Source organism: Drosophila pseudoobscura, chromosome 2 (genome assembly GCF_009870125.1).
Source record: "Drosophila pseudoobscura strain MV-25-SWS-2005 chromosome 2, UCI_Dpse_MV25, whole genome shotgun sequence".
Taxonomy (NCBI): domain Eukaryota; kingdom Metazoa; phylum Arthropoda; class Insecta; order Diptera; family Drosophilidae; genus Drosophila; species Drosophila pseudoobscura.
In genome coordinates, this window is record NC_046679.1 from 3,689,935 (window position 1) to 3,708,154 (window position 18,220).

General features: G+C 47.0%; 2 protein-coding genes and 1 long non-coding RNA gene across 3 annotated transcripts; all 3 read right to left on the bottom strand.

The window, feature by feature from the left end:
• Nucleotides 1–2,545: 2,545 nt before the first annotated feature.
• On the bottom strand, nt 2,546–3,620 carry intr (intrepid). Its single transcript, XM_001357831.4, has one exon. It carries the CDS (start codon nt 3,553–3,555, stop codon nt 2,608–2,610), a length of 948 nt encoding a protein of 315 aa, XP_001357868.3. The 5' UTR covers nt 3,556–3,620; the 3' UTR covers nt 2,546–2,607.
• A 31-nt stretch (nt 3,621–3,651) lies between these two features.
• Nucleotides 3,652–4,401, bottom strand: LOC6896833 (uncharacterized). The gene has a single exon (XM_002137000.3). The coding sequence runs from the start codon at nt 4,399–4,401 to the stop codon at nt 3,652–3,654; it is 750 nt and encodes a 249-aa protein (XP_002137036.3).
• A 12,064-nt stretch (nt 4,402–16,465) lies between these two features.
• On the bottom strand, nt 16,466–17,218 carry LOC26532757 (uncharacterized). Its single transcript, XR_001451554.2, has 2 exons — nt 17,009–17,218; nt 16,466–16,945 (listed from the first exon to the last, which is right to left on the bottom strand). It is a non-coding gene; the product is annotated as an uncharacterized lncRNA (long non-coding RNA).
• Nucleotides 17,219–18,220: the final 1,002 nt, after the last annotated feature.

The window sequence follows — 18,220 nt, forward strand, 5'->3', positions numbered from 1 at the left end:
GCCACGAGGCATGCCACTCGACTGCAGCTAATTAATAACGCATTAAGCCGTACGACCACTGCCATTACCCTGTCCAGACCTATATCAAGTGTCCTGTTCTGTCCTGTTCAGTCCGTGCAAATTGCATATCCTTTTCAGTGGTGCTCGTCCGCTTAGATTGTCAGTGCTAATTAAGCGATTTGCCTGACTTGCACTCAATTAGAGGGCCGCCTCCGTGTCCGCATCCGCATCCGCATCCATTCCCGCCGACATGCAATTAGCCAAAGGGATTTTAAATTGGGTCTTAGTCTCAGTCTCAGTCTCTGCCTCTGCCTCTGCCCCACCCCCAACCTCAATTCGGGGCCTCCGTTCAATTCATTTGCTCATTTGTCATTTGCGACGGCAGGGGCTGGGGCAGGGCAGGTGTAAATGCTTTAAAATTCAGTCAAAATCTCATAAAAGTTTAACAAAGCTGAAGCGAAAGGTAAACAGACTTGAGGAAAATTGCTGGCAATTACATTATTATTTGCATTCGGGGAGTGTCCCCCCGAGCCTCAAGCAAAACTTCGAGTGCCCTAAGTGGTTATGGCTTGGCTGGGATTGGGTTTGGGGCTGGGGCGAGCGGCTGAGAGACGTGGCCGCTTTCTTATTGAGAAAAATCTTCGACAGAGTCCGAGGGTATTATGGCCATTGCCGGCCGGCTGTTCTCTGGAGTCTGTTTTGTATTGGCGAGGGATCGAAGAGACGGAGCGCGTGGCTCGGGCCACGCGTATCCATCATTTTTCGACCGTAGTTTCCGTTTCCGTATTTCGTGGCCCTCTCTCTTGACGATTTCCCTCCGGTAGGTGTGAATGTGTGTGCGAGCCCTCCCAGACCCGCCACAGACCCCGCGTGCGTGTGGGTTTAAACTTTTCATAAACCTTAAGTGGAAAACTTTTATTTTATACCAGCCTCTGCCTCTGTCGCTGCCGCAGTCCCTCTTCTTCCTCATCTTCTGACCCAAATGCTATTGTGGCTGCCGCTGTTGCTGCTGTTTAGGCCACCTATTCGCCTGCCTCGGAAATGGCGCAATATGTAGGCCCGGCGAGTGGTCGCCGGTCGCTGGTCGCCGGCCGCCGTTCGGGATAAAGAAAGTCACGTAAGGCGAAAGTTTCACGAAATCATTTTAACGCCTTTTGAATTTTTTCACGATAACTTTTTCCCGCAGAGGCGGAAGCGTCCGAAGCGCCTGAAAGGAGGCAATAAAAATTGTCAAACAAATAAATATTTGTGGTGGGTGGGTCGCAGGGGGTGGTTTTGCGGAAGGGATGGTGTGGTGTGCATCCATAGCTCTGGGGAATTCATTTTCGACTCAAATGGAAAACATTTGTTTTATTGTTTTTTATGTTTTATCATCAGACGAATCCGAAAGTCTAAAGTTTTAATAATATTTAAACAACATAGAGAGCGAATCCTTTTTTTTTGTGCAAAACCATGTTGTTTGGTTTTTCTTTAATATTAATTTCTATGTACATAAATTTAGTTGTTCGCGTTGACGTTGCCGGCAACATTTTCGACAGGCATCGCTGCATTTTAATGTCAAACGGTGGGCGCGGCTGTTGGAAAAGTCAGGAGCCGATTGGGGACCTAGCCAGGATGCTGGCTTAAATACTCTGCAGTTCGAGATCACTGTCAAATAATAGGTGATTCTTCTGACAGAGAATGCTAATTGGAATATTTGGATAGTTTTGTTGGTATTGAAAACTTATGAAACGTAAGACAAATGCAACCAAAACTGACAAATAATATGCATAGGGATATACAGATATAAAATACATCGGTGGATAAGATAAAAGGGGCATCAAAAATATCCTTTAATCAAACACTCCTAGAAGCGCATTTGCAGATCCGTAGAGCCCCAGAGATTTCACTCCTTTCATTATTTCCCGTTTGGTTTTTTAAATGTTTAATTTATTTATGCATGTTGCTTTTTAAATATATTTTGCTGCTGTCCCCTGAAAGTGGTGCTAGTCATGTGGGTGGAGGAGGTGGTTCTTCGTCCTTGCCCGGCGCCGGACATGTGCATATTTCATGACAAAATTGTATATTTTAGCGCAGAAGCCGATGGTGAAGCTTCGGGTGGTTTTCCCCAGCTTTCGTTCCCTGCCTTTCCCTGCTCTGTTCCTGCTCTGCTCCTCCTGCTTCTACTACTCGTGTTTGGTGTAAATTTCAAGCCAAGAGTAACACCTTTTTCCTGTCATGATGTTTTTAGTGCTTTTGGTATTGTTTGTGCAGACACAAACCCCTTTTTCCCCTATTTTTCCTGACGTTTTTTTCGCGCAAATTTACATACATCATAGTCATTGGAGTTCAGGGCATTTTGATGGCTGCAGTTTAAATTTTTTGCTAGCCGCAAATTGAAAGAAAATAAAATGTAAAAAAAAATTTCTGATTTTTGTGGGCAGCGACTTTCAATTTTGCCAGCGACTGACAAAAGGCGGCGTTTTACCCTCTCAATTTTCCAGCTTTTTTCCCATTCGCCTTTCCATGTTTGTTTAGTGAGATTGATTTGATTTGGCCAACCAAATGCAGAGTGCACAGGGGACGTGCTCAATAGATTTATTTCTGATTTGCCATCCTTAAAGCTCTTTAATTGTAGCGCGCGATCATGGTCTGCAGATAGGCCTTGGCCTTGAAAACATTTACATAGAGATCCCCGTTAGTCGCCCCATCCACGCAGCTCGGTCCGTAGATGTTGATGCCACACAACCGCTCGCGGTGCACCAACGGATCCCCCTTGGTCGTCTGGCAGTCCATACGCTTGTTCGAGTTGTGGGCACAAAACATGGACTCTGTGATGTAGGCGTTCTCTACCTTGGCAAAGCTGCTCTTACAGGCCCGATTGGAGATAATTTGGGTGCGTAGAAAGTGCGGAGACCCCTTCGACATGTGCATGATGATAGTGTCCGCCCGCCTGGGGGGAGCATCACAAAGGGCGACTGTCTGCACTTCAGGCTCCACGACGAATGTTTTTAGCACCATCAAAGCCATATACCGGTCCAGACCCGAGGAGGGGCCGAGAATTATGCTGCTCACCTCATACAGTGCATTCTGGGTGACCTGTACCTTATAATCCCTTGGCACTGGAGTCTGATTGGGCGGAAAGCACTGCGAAGAGGTCAGGACCAGGCGGTAGGAGATCAGGGCTCCAGTGCAGGGGGTGTTCGAACCCATCGCGTATATCTTAATTAGGAATTTAGTGGCTACTATTGGGCTGGCCCTGGCTATGATGTGGAAAGTTTTGGCGAGCGTCTGCTCCGCGTGGTTAGCTGTGTTTGTGTTGGGGTTCTTGTTGAACTGGCTCTCCGGGTGGGGGGCAAAGATCTCGAGGCTGTCCGCCGCCGTTGTGTTCTCAATCTGTCCATCTTGGGGCCTGTAGGGATGCGGCACCACGTACTCGATGATACGCACTATCTGGTAGGGCTGTCCGCTGGCCGGCATCTCTCCTACCATCAACTGGGGAATGGGCTGCTTGGCCGCCTGGTTGGTTGTCACTGAGGTCCAGCAGAGTACGAGCAGCAGGCGCATTGGCAGCATAATGATGAGAGTACTGGCCCATTCCTAACCCAACGACTAGGGGCATACAAAATTATTTTATGGCATTCAAATTTCAATTTCTCACGCCTCAACATCTCAACCTAGCAGCTTCTGTATGAAATGGCTAATCAGAGTTCGCAGTTTTTCCAGATCAATATAGAGATCGGCATTTAGGGAGCGTGCCCGACAGCGGGATCCGTAGACATTCAAGCCGCACAGTTGACGGTCAACCAATAAGGCATCTCCCTGCTGTGTGACGCACTTCTCTGGGCTCTGGGAGTTCTGCAGGCACAGCATATTGGGAGTGATGTAGACGCTCTCTTCCTGCAGAAAGGTCATCTTGCAGGCCTGGTTAGACACGACCTGGCTGTGTCTACGTCCAAAGAAGCTGAGGTCGTTGCTGGCCATCAGCATGGAGGCATTGTCGCCCATCTTTAGGGTCGTGGAGCACAGTCCAATCGGCTGTCCCGGGGCTGCTGTCACCAGGGTGATTAGGATTACCTCGGGGCTGGATCGGAACCACTCAAGCTTAGCCACTGGGAGAGTGCTCCCTCCTCTGGTGAGGATATGCACTTGACTAGAAGGAACTCCACTCAAGCAGCTGCTGGAGCTGATCACCAGGCGTGGCGCCAACAGGGCCCCACTGCATCGAACGGAGTTCCGAACCTTTAGCTTGACTATGAAGCTGTAATCCTTTACTTGAGAGTCATGCTTCCTCTTGGCAGCGCGTTGCTGCAGTTGCTCCAAGCTAAGCCGTTTGTAGTGGTTGATAATGCGCACGATCTGCTGATTGGGGGGAATCTGATGCCGTGCTTCACCTGCCACTGTTGGGTATATCACATGCATCCTGCAATCCTTGCAGTTCGGAATCCCAGAACCCCATCCGCCGCACAGCCAAAGCCCCAGAAGACAAACAACCAACGAATGCATCGTCCATCGACATCGACTGGTGATGGCTGCCAGCTTACTTTTATTTATGGCACATTTGATGCGCCTGTCAAAGCCGGAAGCTACGCTTCGGTCCACACGACGTATGCGTAATCAAAATGTTGTGCCAAGCAAACTGCAAACACAAACGACAGGCAGTTGACAGTTTTCCAACTGCCTCTGCCCGTTGACCAGGTGTCAGATCTAATGACCAAACACGCGCCAAACAAATAAACAGGGCAAATGCAATGCGATAGCTTTTGACGCCACTTCATTGGAAGTTGGGAAAGTGTTTGGGAGAACAGAACGGGAACTCTAGAAAAAAGTTTGATCAACTTTTATACCGTCAAAACAAAACACTTAAAACACAACACAGAACAAATCTTCAGTCAATAATAGAGGAGAAGGAGAGTCACAGAGCTATAAAGTGCTATATATAAAAATTAAAGGGCTCATTTTTGAAGTATTTTAAGTCTTTCGTTCTTTGTAGGATCGTAAGTTTTGCTTTAATTTGTATTTGAATTAATACTACTCTACCGGAATTTCAAGGACTTTCGGGAAATGTAGAAATTCTACGACCGGTAAAGAAATCTATTCACAATCTTGATTCGGTAAGGAATTTCTGAGCCTTACTGCACTTCGAGGTTTTCAATCTATATCCCTAGTTTCTCCCAAACTGTGGGTGTCTTTCCGGCAATTTGAAAATTGTTTTTGTGCATTTCACTAAATTAAGAAGAATGGTGGTGGCTGCGTCTACTGCTGGACCGATGGGCCGATGGACCTATGGACCGCTGGCCGGCTCTGCTCATTTGCAGAATTTATGGCTGGCGCTTAAACTGAATTGACAATCAATGGTCTCTGGGAGATGGTCCATGTGCTTTGGCCTAGAGTAGAGAAGGACCCAGACCAAGAGCCTGGCCAGGGACAGAGCTCATAAACAATGCGGCCAATTTACATGCCCAGGGATCGACCGCATGTGTGTGTCGTTCTCTGTATTGTGTATCTGTGTGTGGGGCTGTGTGTGTGTGTGTGTCGATGTGAATGAGACCTTGCTGTTGCTTTTATTGTTGTCGTTCGAAATGAAAAATTGTCCCTTTGTTGCATATAAAAACAATGGGGCCGAAGAACTTGAAATCAATTTCAAACGTTTTAGGCAAAGCCAATTGATTTATTTGTTGTGTGACTCTCTTTCTCTCTTTCTCTGGTGTGCGATTGTGTGCGTATTTGCTTGGGTGTGTCTGTGTGGGAAACACTATTGTTTTGTATTACTTTTGCCTTGAATAAAGCCCTAAGAGCTTACGCTGGCAGGTCTTTGAAATGTGGCACCATTTCCGACCTCGCTCTCTCTTTTTGTGTGTGTTCGTGTATTTCCCAAAAACTTAAAGCTTGACCCAAAACAATTAACACTGAGTGCCAAAAGTCAAGGGCTGCCTGCGCAGCCTTCGCTATTTTTCAGCCTTACACTTGATAAACTTTTTATTGCTTCCAAACAATTTAAAACTGAGAGCTGGCTGAATTACAATAATGCGAAACGAGAGAAGAGTCGTCGGCCAATTGGCAAGATAAACTGCTGCAGCTGCTCGAAGTCGGAGACGGAGACCCACTGGACAGGGACAGAGACAGAGACGAAATTCGAATTGGTAATTGAATAAAAACAACGGGCAATGATGCGACGGACCAAACAAGTCTCCAATGGAGACGCCGAGGGAGGACGGAGCTCCAGTTTTATATAATACTGATACTGTATACCCTCTGTGGTTTCACTGCGTTTGATTGTCCGCTCTCTGACACATATCGCAGTGCAATGGAGCATGAAATAAATGAAGAGGCCATGCCAGGACAGACACCCAACCTCCCAAGGTCTCGAAACCAAAGCCAGAACCCGCTTCCTGATGGCCTTTGGACATTTTTACGCCTTTTATACAGTTGACTGCATAAATTCATGGGATATGGTTACGCATTTTAAACAACGCTTCCTTTAGCTCCAGCTCCTGCTCCTCGTGCTCGTGCTCCTGCTTGTGCCACAGAATTGAATTGGGTTTCGAGTGGGGTGTCGGTGTCTGCCAGCAGATCTTTGTCTCTCTCATCCAGATGAAAAGAATTGGCAAACACTGGCCCTATCCTTATCTTAGGCAGGCTAAACAGATTGTGAAGGCTGCAGATAGCTGCAGCTTAAAGCTGAAACCATGCCACAAAGGGGCATAGCACGGGCTGGTATGGTGCTCCCACTTGTTGCCTTGTTACGGGGAAGTTTCCTTTTCGGCCCCTGGAGCCCTGCTCATTATTGTGAAATGTTTTGGGCCAAGCTTTAGTTTCAAGTTTGATTTGTTTGCACATGAGCTTTTGACGGGAACGAAGCTGCTGGCCGGGGAGGGGGGGATGAGACGGTTTTGCTGGCAGCTAACAAGTTGCAAATTAAGCTAAAACAAGGGGGGAGACTGTGGCATAGGGAACGAAGGTTTTGATACCCTTTTAGGTTTGATGTTGCCATGGCATCAATGGGATTTATTCAACTGACTTTAAAGCCTTGATCCCTCTTTAAATTAATGGTCTTCGACCAACCTTTGATATTAAAGCCATACAGGATCGGAGAAGCTTCCTTCGTGGCGTTGCAAAATTGTGATCCAAAGCGTAATACCCTCTGCCGCCAGGGAATGCTATGTATTTTGGCAAATGTGCAAGAGTGGGAGAGTGGGAAACAGATACAAATACATGCATGTAAACGAGCATAAAAACCGCACAGCCAAACGCACTAACAAGCAGCAGTAATCAGTGTGGCAGCAACAAAAGTTGAGGAGAGTCGCCTGTAGCAGGCGGAGTTGCATAGAGAGGAAATTACATGCACAGGAGTTGAAACAATAGCTGGAGAGTCTGCTGGCACAGGCTGCTCATCATCATTGTCATCATCATCATCATCAGCAGGAGGAGAAGCAACACCAGCAAGACCAACAACACCATCGACACTGCCCTCCCCCACCCAAGGGCTATTGACCCAATTTTTGGGACAAACAATGGACCCGTACAAAAGAAATCACAAAAGCCGAGCCAAATCTCGGGCCCGAGCCAAAAACCACTTGACAATCCCGGCCAGGACTCTGGTCTCTGGTCGCTGGTCTCTGGACTCTGTCGCTGGGGCAGTGTGCCAAATGCTTGGCTATGAGCAATGTGTGTTTACCACTGGCCAGAGTAGAGTCGCCTCCGACGCCCCACGGCGCCCACTGATTTCCGCTCTCCCATTGGCAGGGCGACAGGCGACAAAACAAGTGAAAGTTTATTACATCTTGGCCAGCACCCCACCTCGCCGCCTCGCCGCTCCAGAGAACGCATCCTCAGACAAACGAAAATCAATAAAATACAATTGGAAGGCAAATGACCCATATAACCCTCAGCTCTCTCAGCTCTCAGTCCCCCAAGTCCAGAGTGCACAGTGCAGCCATGGCGGATAACCAGACCAGTCCATGGCCCAGGCCTGCGGCAAGGAGCAGGCAAGTAGCTTGCCAGCCTGCGGCTGAGCGTAATTGTGCCAAATTATAAATTATTTCGAATTTGCCATGGAGCAAACGGGGCTCCGGAGGCTCCAAGGATGAAAGGGGATACGACCCGCCATTGCCTGCAATTAATTTTGTGCAGCGCCAATTGAATGGCGAATGGAGAATGGCGAAGGAGGTCTGGAGTAGGGAGTGGAAAGTGGAGTGTGGAGTGTGGAGAGTAGAGAGTGGGGCCCTGAAGCCGTGGAGAGGGTCTGCCTGTGGGGCAGAGGCTAAGCGCATAATTTAAATTTCTAATTAACAGTCAAATAAATTGTGCCAGCTGCCAGCATCGTGGCTATTGAGCCGTGCCAAGTGATTTTATGGCTAAAATGCTCATTAAATTAACGGCAATTTGCTGCCCCCGACAAGCTGCAAGGTGCAACGGGGCAGCAAGGAAGCTGGCATCCTCTGCGGCGTCCTCGAAACGGAATGCACCCTTTAGCATCATTTGTTTTTCTGATTGCACCGCCAGATTGAAAGAGTTTTGCGTTTATTTATTCACCTGCCAATAGAGTTTAAGGATGGTTTAGGGCCACAAAACAAATCTCCCTTCAATCTCATTTGAAAGGGACGCTCAATGGCACTCCTCCATGGCTAATTAGAGTCGCACACATGGCGTATGTGCTCTTTTTTGTGGATGTGGAATGTGTCAAAGGGCACGGACTAGAGCGCCCTGGAGCCTGTGCAGCAAATGTAATGGCAACATTTCTTATCAGCACAGCATTGGACTTGAGGATTATCATCTTGTTTTTTTTGTTGTCCTGCATGTTTAGCGGGGCGTGTCGCTTCCATAGCTTTGGCACCGGCTGTGCGCTCAGCAAAAACATTCAATTAGTTTGATTTACACTTTTCAAAATGTTGCCACTCAGCCAGCCGTACCTCCCGCGCTTCTCCGTCTATCCGCTGTGCCCTGAGTCCTGTGCTGCCTTTGTGCGACTGTTGGCATTTCCGTTTCCGCTGTTTAACAAGTGACTTTTGGCAACAACAACAGCAGCAGCAGCAGCGGCAAAAGGAACGGGAGGGAGCATCACTCTGCCAAAACCGTGTACGCTCTTGCGTGCCAAAAACTGCGGCGCTTGATGCCGCTCAAGGCACTTGCTCCGGAATCCCATCGCCCATCACCAATCTCCCAGTTCCTGCTCCAGTTCTTACGGCTGCTCCCCCATGCCGTGGCCCCATGCCCCATCCCTTGAACGGAAACAGTTTGCTGCGCGCCTGCCTCAATATTAGTTTGGGGCGGCTGCAAAACGCTTCCGGCAGCCAAATGCTGTTGTTGGACGAGCTTCGAGCTTCGCCTCTGCAGCCAGCCAGGGCCGTTCGATGATTTTTCAATTTGCATTTAACACAGAGCGGGAATGTCAAAGACTAAATTGAAATGGCAAAAGTCTGTGCTGTGTGCCGAGAGCACAACTGAACTGAACCGAACCGAACAGAAACTTATAATCGTATGCAGCATGCACTCACACGGAGAGCCTTGAGGAGACCAGAGTCGGCACGGGATCATGATTCAGAATCAGAATCAGAATCAGACTTAGAGCCAGGCTTTTACTCGTTGACTTGGCTTTCAATTAGGTAATTGGGAGGCGGTGGCCGTCCGAGTACGAGCACGAGTACGGGCACGGGAAGTACTCTTACCAAGATGAAGGTCCAGAGTGCACGTGGCTGAAATGTAAACCAAGTACATGCTGATGCTGTGTCATGTGTAAGCGGGGGCCCATTTAATATGGTCAAAGTTATATTCTCAAATTAAATGCACGCCAAAGGGGGAAGGGGGGACGGGTACGGGGATGGGATGGATGCATGGGAGATGGGGCATGTCAACTTCATTTGTTGAATGGCATAAGTTATCAACGAAATTGCAGTAAAGCTCTGACCCCGAGCAAATTGCGTTGGCGCCCCTTTTAACTTTATCTTGCATTCGGAAAGCCCCATGCATCCCCCAGCACCCCCTGCCGCCCAGAACCCACTGCCAAGTGGCCAGGACCCCTTTTCCAACCAATTCGTTCCATTTCATTTCACTTACACACCCTCGGACAAACGTATACGTACGGACAACCTATAATCTGCACGTCAGCTTCCACACGAATATGTACACTGAGAAAAAGAGCAATAGTTTTTGAAGATCAAAGGGATGGTTTAACAGTTGAAATACGTATAATTATAATTAATGAATTTTGCCTGGATTGGAAAGAAGATGATTCTTGAATGACCCCTTCGATAAGAAACGCGGTCTCTTTAAATATTTAAACCTTTTTTTAATGGAATACATGCAACCTCCATCATCATTTTCTCCATTGGCAGATAAATTGGTTTCTATTTTCTCGGAGTGCACATGTGTTTGCCTTCATTTCAATCTTTTGCCACTTAACAAATGCTCACGCCAGTGAGCCCCCCAAGGGGTTGAGAGTGGGGCTGGAAAACATCGCCCCAGTGAATGAGAAAGAGAGAGTGCATAAGTTTAATTTTATTATACGAAAACAATGCAACAAGCAAGGACATACCATGGAGCGATGCAAAAGGCAGCTGCCAACAATATGGCAATTTGCACAAAGGATTTAGCGATGCATTTAGAAGCCAATAAAAAGAAGTTAGCAGGCAAATTGTGTGTGTGGATAAAAGTAGCTGAACAATCAGCAGTTGACGCCTGACGACGACTCGAGTGGCTGCTGGAATCGATGGGGTATGTACACGGATTCCATCACCCTCAATGCTGCAGCACGGAAACCCTACAATCGTGGCATAAACTTCTGATTCTTTGAATAATTTTCAAGCTTGGCTGTGGCAGCTGCATATCCATTGGATTTTTTCCAATAAAACATGATGTACGCTGTCAGTTCTGAGAGTTATTGAATTCTAGAATATACATATATTGGCCAGAGATTTTTATTTATATTTTTAGGAGTTTGGTTTAGTTCATTTCGCGCTGAATATATGCATAGCCTGAGGGGTCGCTGTCTCATGCAGTTTTTAAAAGTTAATTCATTGGAAAATCAATGCACAGCAGAAGCACTTCAATTTTGAATTAATATGACAACATTTAGCTGACGATATGGATATTTTACGGACTGCTTTAATCAGGCAGGCAGGCAGGCAGTCGGTCCACCAAGAGTCCCGGCGGTGTCGGTAGTCCCTGGGCAACTTCACTCGTAATTTGCCATAAAATAAGCATAAATTGGATCAATTTACGAAAAGCTCTGTTACAAATGCACAGTGGAGGAGCGGTAGGAGCCACTGAGGAGGCAGCGAGCCCACAATAAGGACGCTGCCATATACAGTTACAGCTAGAGCTACAGCTACAGCTACAGCAGTTGTCAACCCCAAGCGCAAGCCCAAACCCCAACCCGACCAGAGTTCCATATCAAAGGAGGATGACTGCGACTGCCGCCTGGTAATGGCCATCGCCATCGCCATCGCAAGGATGTAGCGGTGGAGGAGCTGCCTGCTGACAGCCCTGTGGTTTCTGTCACGCGCATTGAATCTGAAGACTCGGTTGCATTTCACTTGATGGTCCTCTCCCACTTGTCGTCATCGCTGTCATTGCAGTTGGAGGAGCAGTCGCAGGAGCAGAAGGCTTCCGAGTCTGAGTCCGAGTCCGAGCAGTCGTCGTCATCTTGCTGCTTAATGTCAACTCTTGGCATTTTGTCTTAGTTGCCACATAAAAAAATTGAATTTATGATAGGTCCTTTCAGTCTTTTGGTCTTTTGGTCTCTGGGTGTTTTCGCTTTTGTGCTGGCCACGCAGATTTCGCACCGATAGCTTTTGGCCTGGCTCAGCAACTCAATTCCATGGTAACTCCTCTCCGCTGCTGCTATCCTGCCACGCTATCCAAATTTCAAGTGAATTTCGCATTTTTCAATCTAAAATTTCATTAATTCTGAACACTGGATCAGGGACTGCAACCAGGAGGTAGGTAGGGTAGGGAGCACCCGCTGTGCTGACCAAACACTCAGTCAACTGGCTCATTATTTTTAGTAGTTGCCTCGCTGCATGTTTATAATGCGGCTGTACATTTGGTTTTTAGTAATTTCGGATTTCCCCGGCTATTAGCCAGTGCGTTCCCTCTCCCTCTCTCTCACCCTCTGAGGGGCTCCCTCAATATATATTTTTGGGGTTTCGGTTTGTGGGTTTGTTTACTGGTCGACGACTGTATTGCCATGAGCCGTGCCCAGACCAGAGACTACTACTTTAATGATGTTGTTTTCTTCGAATTTTCGGTTCCAGCTCCAGCTCCAGTTCCAGTTTATTTATGCAGCCATGTGTGTATGTGTGCCGCGGCTTGTTTACCATGCATTGCATTATATAATTTGAGTTTGAAAAATCAACATGTGGCACTGGTACTGGCTCCGGCACTGGCTGCTTGCTCCTGCTCCTGCTCCTGCTGGTCATGGCTGCCTCTGCCACATGCGGCTGTGGGAAACATTTTGTATGGCATAGCATATCGCACGGCTCGGTTATTGAGTTCATGTTTGTGTGTTTGCATATTCGGAAATGCCATATAAAGAGGGGCGGGGGGAGGGGACAGAGAGCGTATCCAGCCATACACCGTGTGCGAAATATAAATGAATTTGTTTAGTCGAAGCGCGTTGAGTTTTTGGTGCCATTCAAAATATGGTCCTGTTCTTTGGTCCTGCTGCAAGGTTCGGCATGGCAGGGCAGGGCAGCGCACTGCCAGGCAGCCACCAAAAATTTCATATTCATAATTTAATTAAATTAACATTTTGTTGAATTATGTACTTACATGACTGTGGCATAAAATATGGTTTAGGCAGGGCACGGCCTGTGCATGCCCCAAGGGATTAAGGTCCCTCATTTTGCAACGGGGAAAAACCCACATAATATTTGCGATGAGTGCAACAGACCAGAAAACCCATATGCTAGAGGGAGAGAGAGTTGGACAGAGGAGTGCTAGATGGAGACCTCATTTAGATGATCTTCTAATGGTCTGATGGACTACGCACGTCCAAAAAGCAATCTGCTTGAATCAATGGAAACACTATTTACCTTCGGATTTGCCAGATCTAACAGATCAGGTTTTTCCAAACAATAGGTATCGTTTGCCGTAGAAAGTGAAGGCCAAAACAGAGGCAACCGTGTCATTGTCAACCCACAAAAGCTTGAAAGCAAGTTGTTAAATTACTCAAGACATGGCTGGGATTTGTTTATCTGTGAATTTCTTTGTGGGATTGTAGACTCGCACACACACTCACCTGACCATTGTCCTGCCGAGAGAGATAGAGAGAGAGAGAGGTGGGATATGGTAGTGAAAAGGACCATGGCTTGTCACTTGTAGCAATTTGAAGTTTACAGGGTCACTGGGGACCTGGGGACCTGAGGACCTGCTCCTCCTGCTCGCCCATAAAAGACAGCAAAAACTTAAAGACAATGGCAGGCGAACGTAACAAAAACGTAATCTACTCAACAACTTACTTTGCTTACACGGATCGAACCGAGGAGGAGGAGGAGGATGCGGAGACAGCCCCCAAGGATGGGCACCAGAAATCAGTGTAAGTGTGTTTGTGTGTATCTGTGTCTTGGTTATTGTCTTGGGCATCGCTGACTGGCTTCTTCGATTCGAGGACGACATACGACAAGCGACAAGTTTTTCAAATAAAACCAATACAGGACCAGAACCAGGGAGAGGGCGGGGGCGACACACTTAAGTATGGACAAATAACAAACTAAATAAAATGCCAGAGACACCAGCCCGAGGGGGCCTTGAATTGGCCCGGCCAACAGCAATAACGGTTTGGGGAGCAGCAGAGATGGGTCTTAGTCAGGGCTATATGAAAATCAGCTTTGGCTTTGCATGTGCACAAAAAAAAGAGAGAATGTTACTTAATTTTTGGTCTTGTTTTTCGGATTTCATTTTTGCATACAGCATCAAAGTTTTTGCTACTTGAAAATGTGAAGCAGATAAAAATAATGGAAAAGTTTTGCTTGCTTTTTTTTTGGGACAGGGCAGGGCAGGGCAAGGGCTGGGTCGGGAGTCGAGAGTCTATATAGACTACGAGTAATATGCTACGCTTCTCTGTTTTGTGCAGCAGCTGCAGCGGACTTAAGGTGGCATCTACTTAAAGTTCAACTTTGGCTTAAGCTGCCACTGCCACTGCCACTGCTGCAGTTGCAATTTCATGTGAGTGGGCTGGCTTTGGTTGTGGGTGTGACACACACCTTCGCTGGCAAGGCCATTTTATTTATTGCCCTGCCAGGCCGGCACTTCTTGGTGCCACAGGGCATTGCTTCCACTCAAGTGCTTAGCCTCAGCCAGTGGCTCAGTTTTTCCTCGGACCTGCATAATACCCCACTAACTGCAAACTTTACAGATAATAATCAGTCCCGGTCACCTTTGGTTAATATTCAATGAGAATGGCGATTCGCAATTTAAGCAGCTTAGGTCCGCGCGTGACATAGTTAATCGGATTAAATGGTTGGGGCGTTTAGTGGGCGGCCTGCGGACATTTCCGATTCGAACTGAAGTTAAATCAAAGTTTCTCCGATCAGAGATGGCACAAATTAGCAGGCTGCAACGACGACAAAATTTAGCACGATCTTTACATTAAATATTCGATAAAAATCGCTGTTTTCTTTGCAACGAACAATCTGTAGTTCAATTTAAGCCAGCCTCAGGCACAGGCACAACTGGTATAGAGTGCAGAAATGTAGTCCCGTCCATCCCTCTGACGTGCCCTGAATATGCAGGCATTACCAACACCTAGGCCACATTCAGGGACCGCTCCCTGCTGGGAGCTCGGGATCTTCTCCAGGAATGCAAATACAACACAATGTTGCCGGTGCCACAATGGCAACTAATCAGCTTTTTGCGAAACATGCGCGTGTTGCCGTTGCCTCCGGGGGTAATGGAATGATTCGGGTCTGGATTTGCCTGCCATTCTCCCTGAAACTTTTCAGTTGTTTCACTTCGGGGAGTAGAGCGCAGTGGTGCATACTTGTGCCGACTCACCGACTCACCGACTGGCCTCGCCTTGCCTCGAAAGAGGTAGGGCACTGAACCATTTAGAGGGGGGGTGTACCTACCTACCCTTAACACTATCCTGTGGCACACTGCGAGTATACCCACCTTAACCGCCCTGCACCACTCGTGGCTGTGATTTATTTACCGTTGAAATTATCTTGTTTTGCGGTTTGATGCATCGCATTGCCAAAGTAACTTTATTTTGCACTCGAAACCTTTTTGCACTGCACCGCGCACAGATAAAAATTTACGTTTCGTTTCGGCTTTCATTTTCTTTTTCAGCTGCTGCTCCTGCTGCTCCTGGTGATTTTTTTTTGCTCCTCTGCCTCGGCACTTTGTGTTGCTAACTTTTCAACTAACGTCGACTTGGGTGAAAATTGACTTTGGTGCGAACTGCGAACTGGGAAATGGGAGATGGGTGATGGGAGATGGGATCTCCATCTCCACCTACAACCACTATCCTAGGCGTTCTTTTAGTGCATAAAACTTTTGTGTTAGACTATCAATATTTGCGCCTGTGTGGGCTATGGGGCGATGGATGGCCAACATCCATTCCTTGTTCCGTGGCTCTCAGACTGTTTATCTAGCAGCAGTTTGAAGTTTTGTGCATGCTGCGGCCAAGGATTGAGCTCGGAGCTCAGAGCTCACTGCCCGGTGCTTGGCAAAAACGCAACACTTTAGTTTAATTGGTAACCAGGCGGATTGTGTACATTTTTAAGTAAGAGTTAATATTTAAGTGCGGGCCAAGTTTTGCTAATTTGACACTTGAATTCGCCAGCTTGGACACTGCACCTGAAAGCTCTGTAAACATTTTCAGTTGGAGGTTCTATTTGGCCCGTGGTTTCGGTGGTTTCGGTGGTTTGAGGCGACCCACAGACATGGAAATCCAATATCAGAGCCAGCCACACATCACAATCACACTTGCACTCTGCCCATTTTCACACAGCGAGAGTCGTGAGGGGAAGCCCCGGGCTAACCCAAGTAATGCTTTTGTAGGGATTTTCCCTCCACTTTTCCGGGATGCTAATGTGTGTGTGACACTGTGTGTTTGTCATGCTTAAATGGCTTACACAATTATAATAATCCTGCCGTGCATTCAGCCAGCCACCAAATGGAGCCAAACTGCGGACACTGCCACTGCCACTGCCACTGTCCCATGGAGCAGACACAAATTTTCCTTTTTTTTTTGTTTTATTTTAACACTGAGAGAAAAGCAGTGCGAGAAGAGCAGTGCAGAAGGCCAAGCGGTGGGTGGAGTTCGGTGCTCTCTCTCATACTTCCATCATTATCAAAGACCTGCGAGACTGTACCTATTCTATTCGTAGTCAGTTTTCCCTCAGTGTGGTCTCTAAATTGTGAACAATGGTCGTTCATTTTAATGGTCTTGCTGTTAAAGCTGTCAACTCTATTTACAAGTCTTCAAACATCAATTGTTTATATTTGCAAAAACCAAATCATCAGAGATTAACGACATTAAATATTGCATTGTGTTTTAATGGTTTATTTTTGCATCTCAATTGAATGTGATGCAGCCCATTGTCGTTGGAGATTGTTTGCTAACTATTTTTGTTTGTAATTTATTTGAAAATTGAATATAAATTATTTACTAAAAAAGCATTAAAACAGCAGGAAAATAAACGGACAGAGAGCCAGACGGAGGACGGGATGCCAGGGAACACAACAAAGACTGAAACAGGGACACGGACACCGAGACGGACACGGACATGGTTGTGTAATTTTAATTAAAACAAACAAACGAACAAATATACTATGGTGAGAACTGCATGATCGGTGCTTACACATGTATACATATATATGTATTTATGTGTGGTATGGTATATAATATGTGCAGCATAGAAGCCAGGACTGATTATATTTCAGCCGCATCGTACAACTTTTGGCCATAATTGTAGGAGGGCTCCGTTCTGCTGGGGTTTGTTGGTCTGTTTGTTTGCTGTAGCTGTCATTATAAATTTCATTTCAGCCAGAACGGAAGTCTGTGTGTCTGCGTGGGCGGGCTTACCAGTTTTAATGAGGTGATAATGGTAGTTCTGGTGGCAGGGCCTACCCACGTACTATTTGCAAATCAATAATGTATTTAAGTAAGCCCATGAAGAAACGATTGTAGCGTGAATGCCATAATTTCACCACCTTCGACCAGTCGACGGAGTCATAGGTCAGTGCAGATGACGGGTTTGACGGCTTTGACGGCTATGACGGCTATGATGATGTATATGACGATAATCACGAGGTTGGTTGTTCGTATTTGCGTATTAGTCCAAATTCAATAATAATACCAAATGCAATACAGAAACTAATTGCAATTTGCATGTATGTACAACAGTAACAGCAAAACACACAACTGTTTATTGAGTTACTTCGTAATTACAATGGCCATGCCGCACCATCCCAAACATTGTTATAATTTTTGGTCCAGGGCCCCCAAGGGGTAGGACGTGGCGACCGTACACGGTCCTATGGCCGTCCTACGGCTCCTGGAAGTGCAATCAATGGGCAATGGTCTATAGTTCGAATGTGCACGAATGTGCCAGGAAATCAACACAAAAACCGCAAATTCGACTAACAATTCAAAAGCCAGAAGCTGCTATTCGAAATTAGTTGTAATCGGCTGGCAAGTCTTTTTTGCGTAGTCCTCAAAAGGCACGGCCAAGTATCACCCATTCATTATGACTGAGGCAGCAGCTATTCATATCCCCCAAAGACCCACCCCACCCTTGTCATCATGCTCCTCTGTAATGAGCTTCCACATCTGCTCCTGCTCCTGCTCCTGCCACACCCCCATTACCGGGAATGACTATTGAAAAACGGTTGACCAAAAATGACGCGCAAATGTTGGCAACATTAAATTAAAGCGTCGTAAACGTGGCTCAAACCGCACGCGAAAATTTATGCATATAAATCAGGCAACGTGGCCCGTTCGCTGATTGACGTGTGGCAGGCAGGCTGGCGGGCAGGCGGCAGGCAGCTAGCGCCTGGCCCGGCAAACTACTGCTAATTTGTTGGAGGCCAACACACTGCCACTGCCACTGCGAGACGGAAAAAGAGAGGTATTCAAAACAGCCAAAACAAGGCAAACCAAGCCAAGCCAAACCAAAGCAAACAACAGCAGCAGCAGCAGCAGCAGCCGACAGTCGCCAGTCGGCAGTCGGCAGCAACTGGGAGGAAAGCTGGCGAAATGTGCCGAAATTCCATCAAAGCGACGTTTTACGGATAA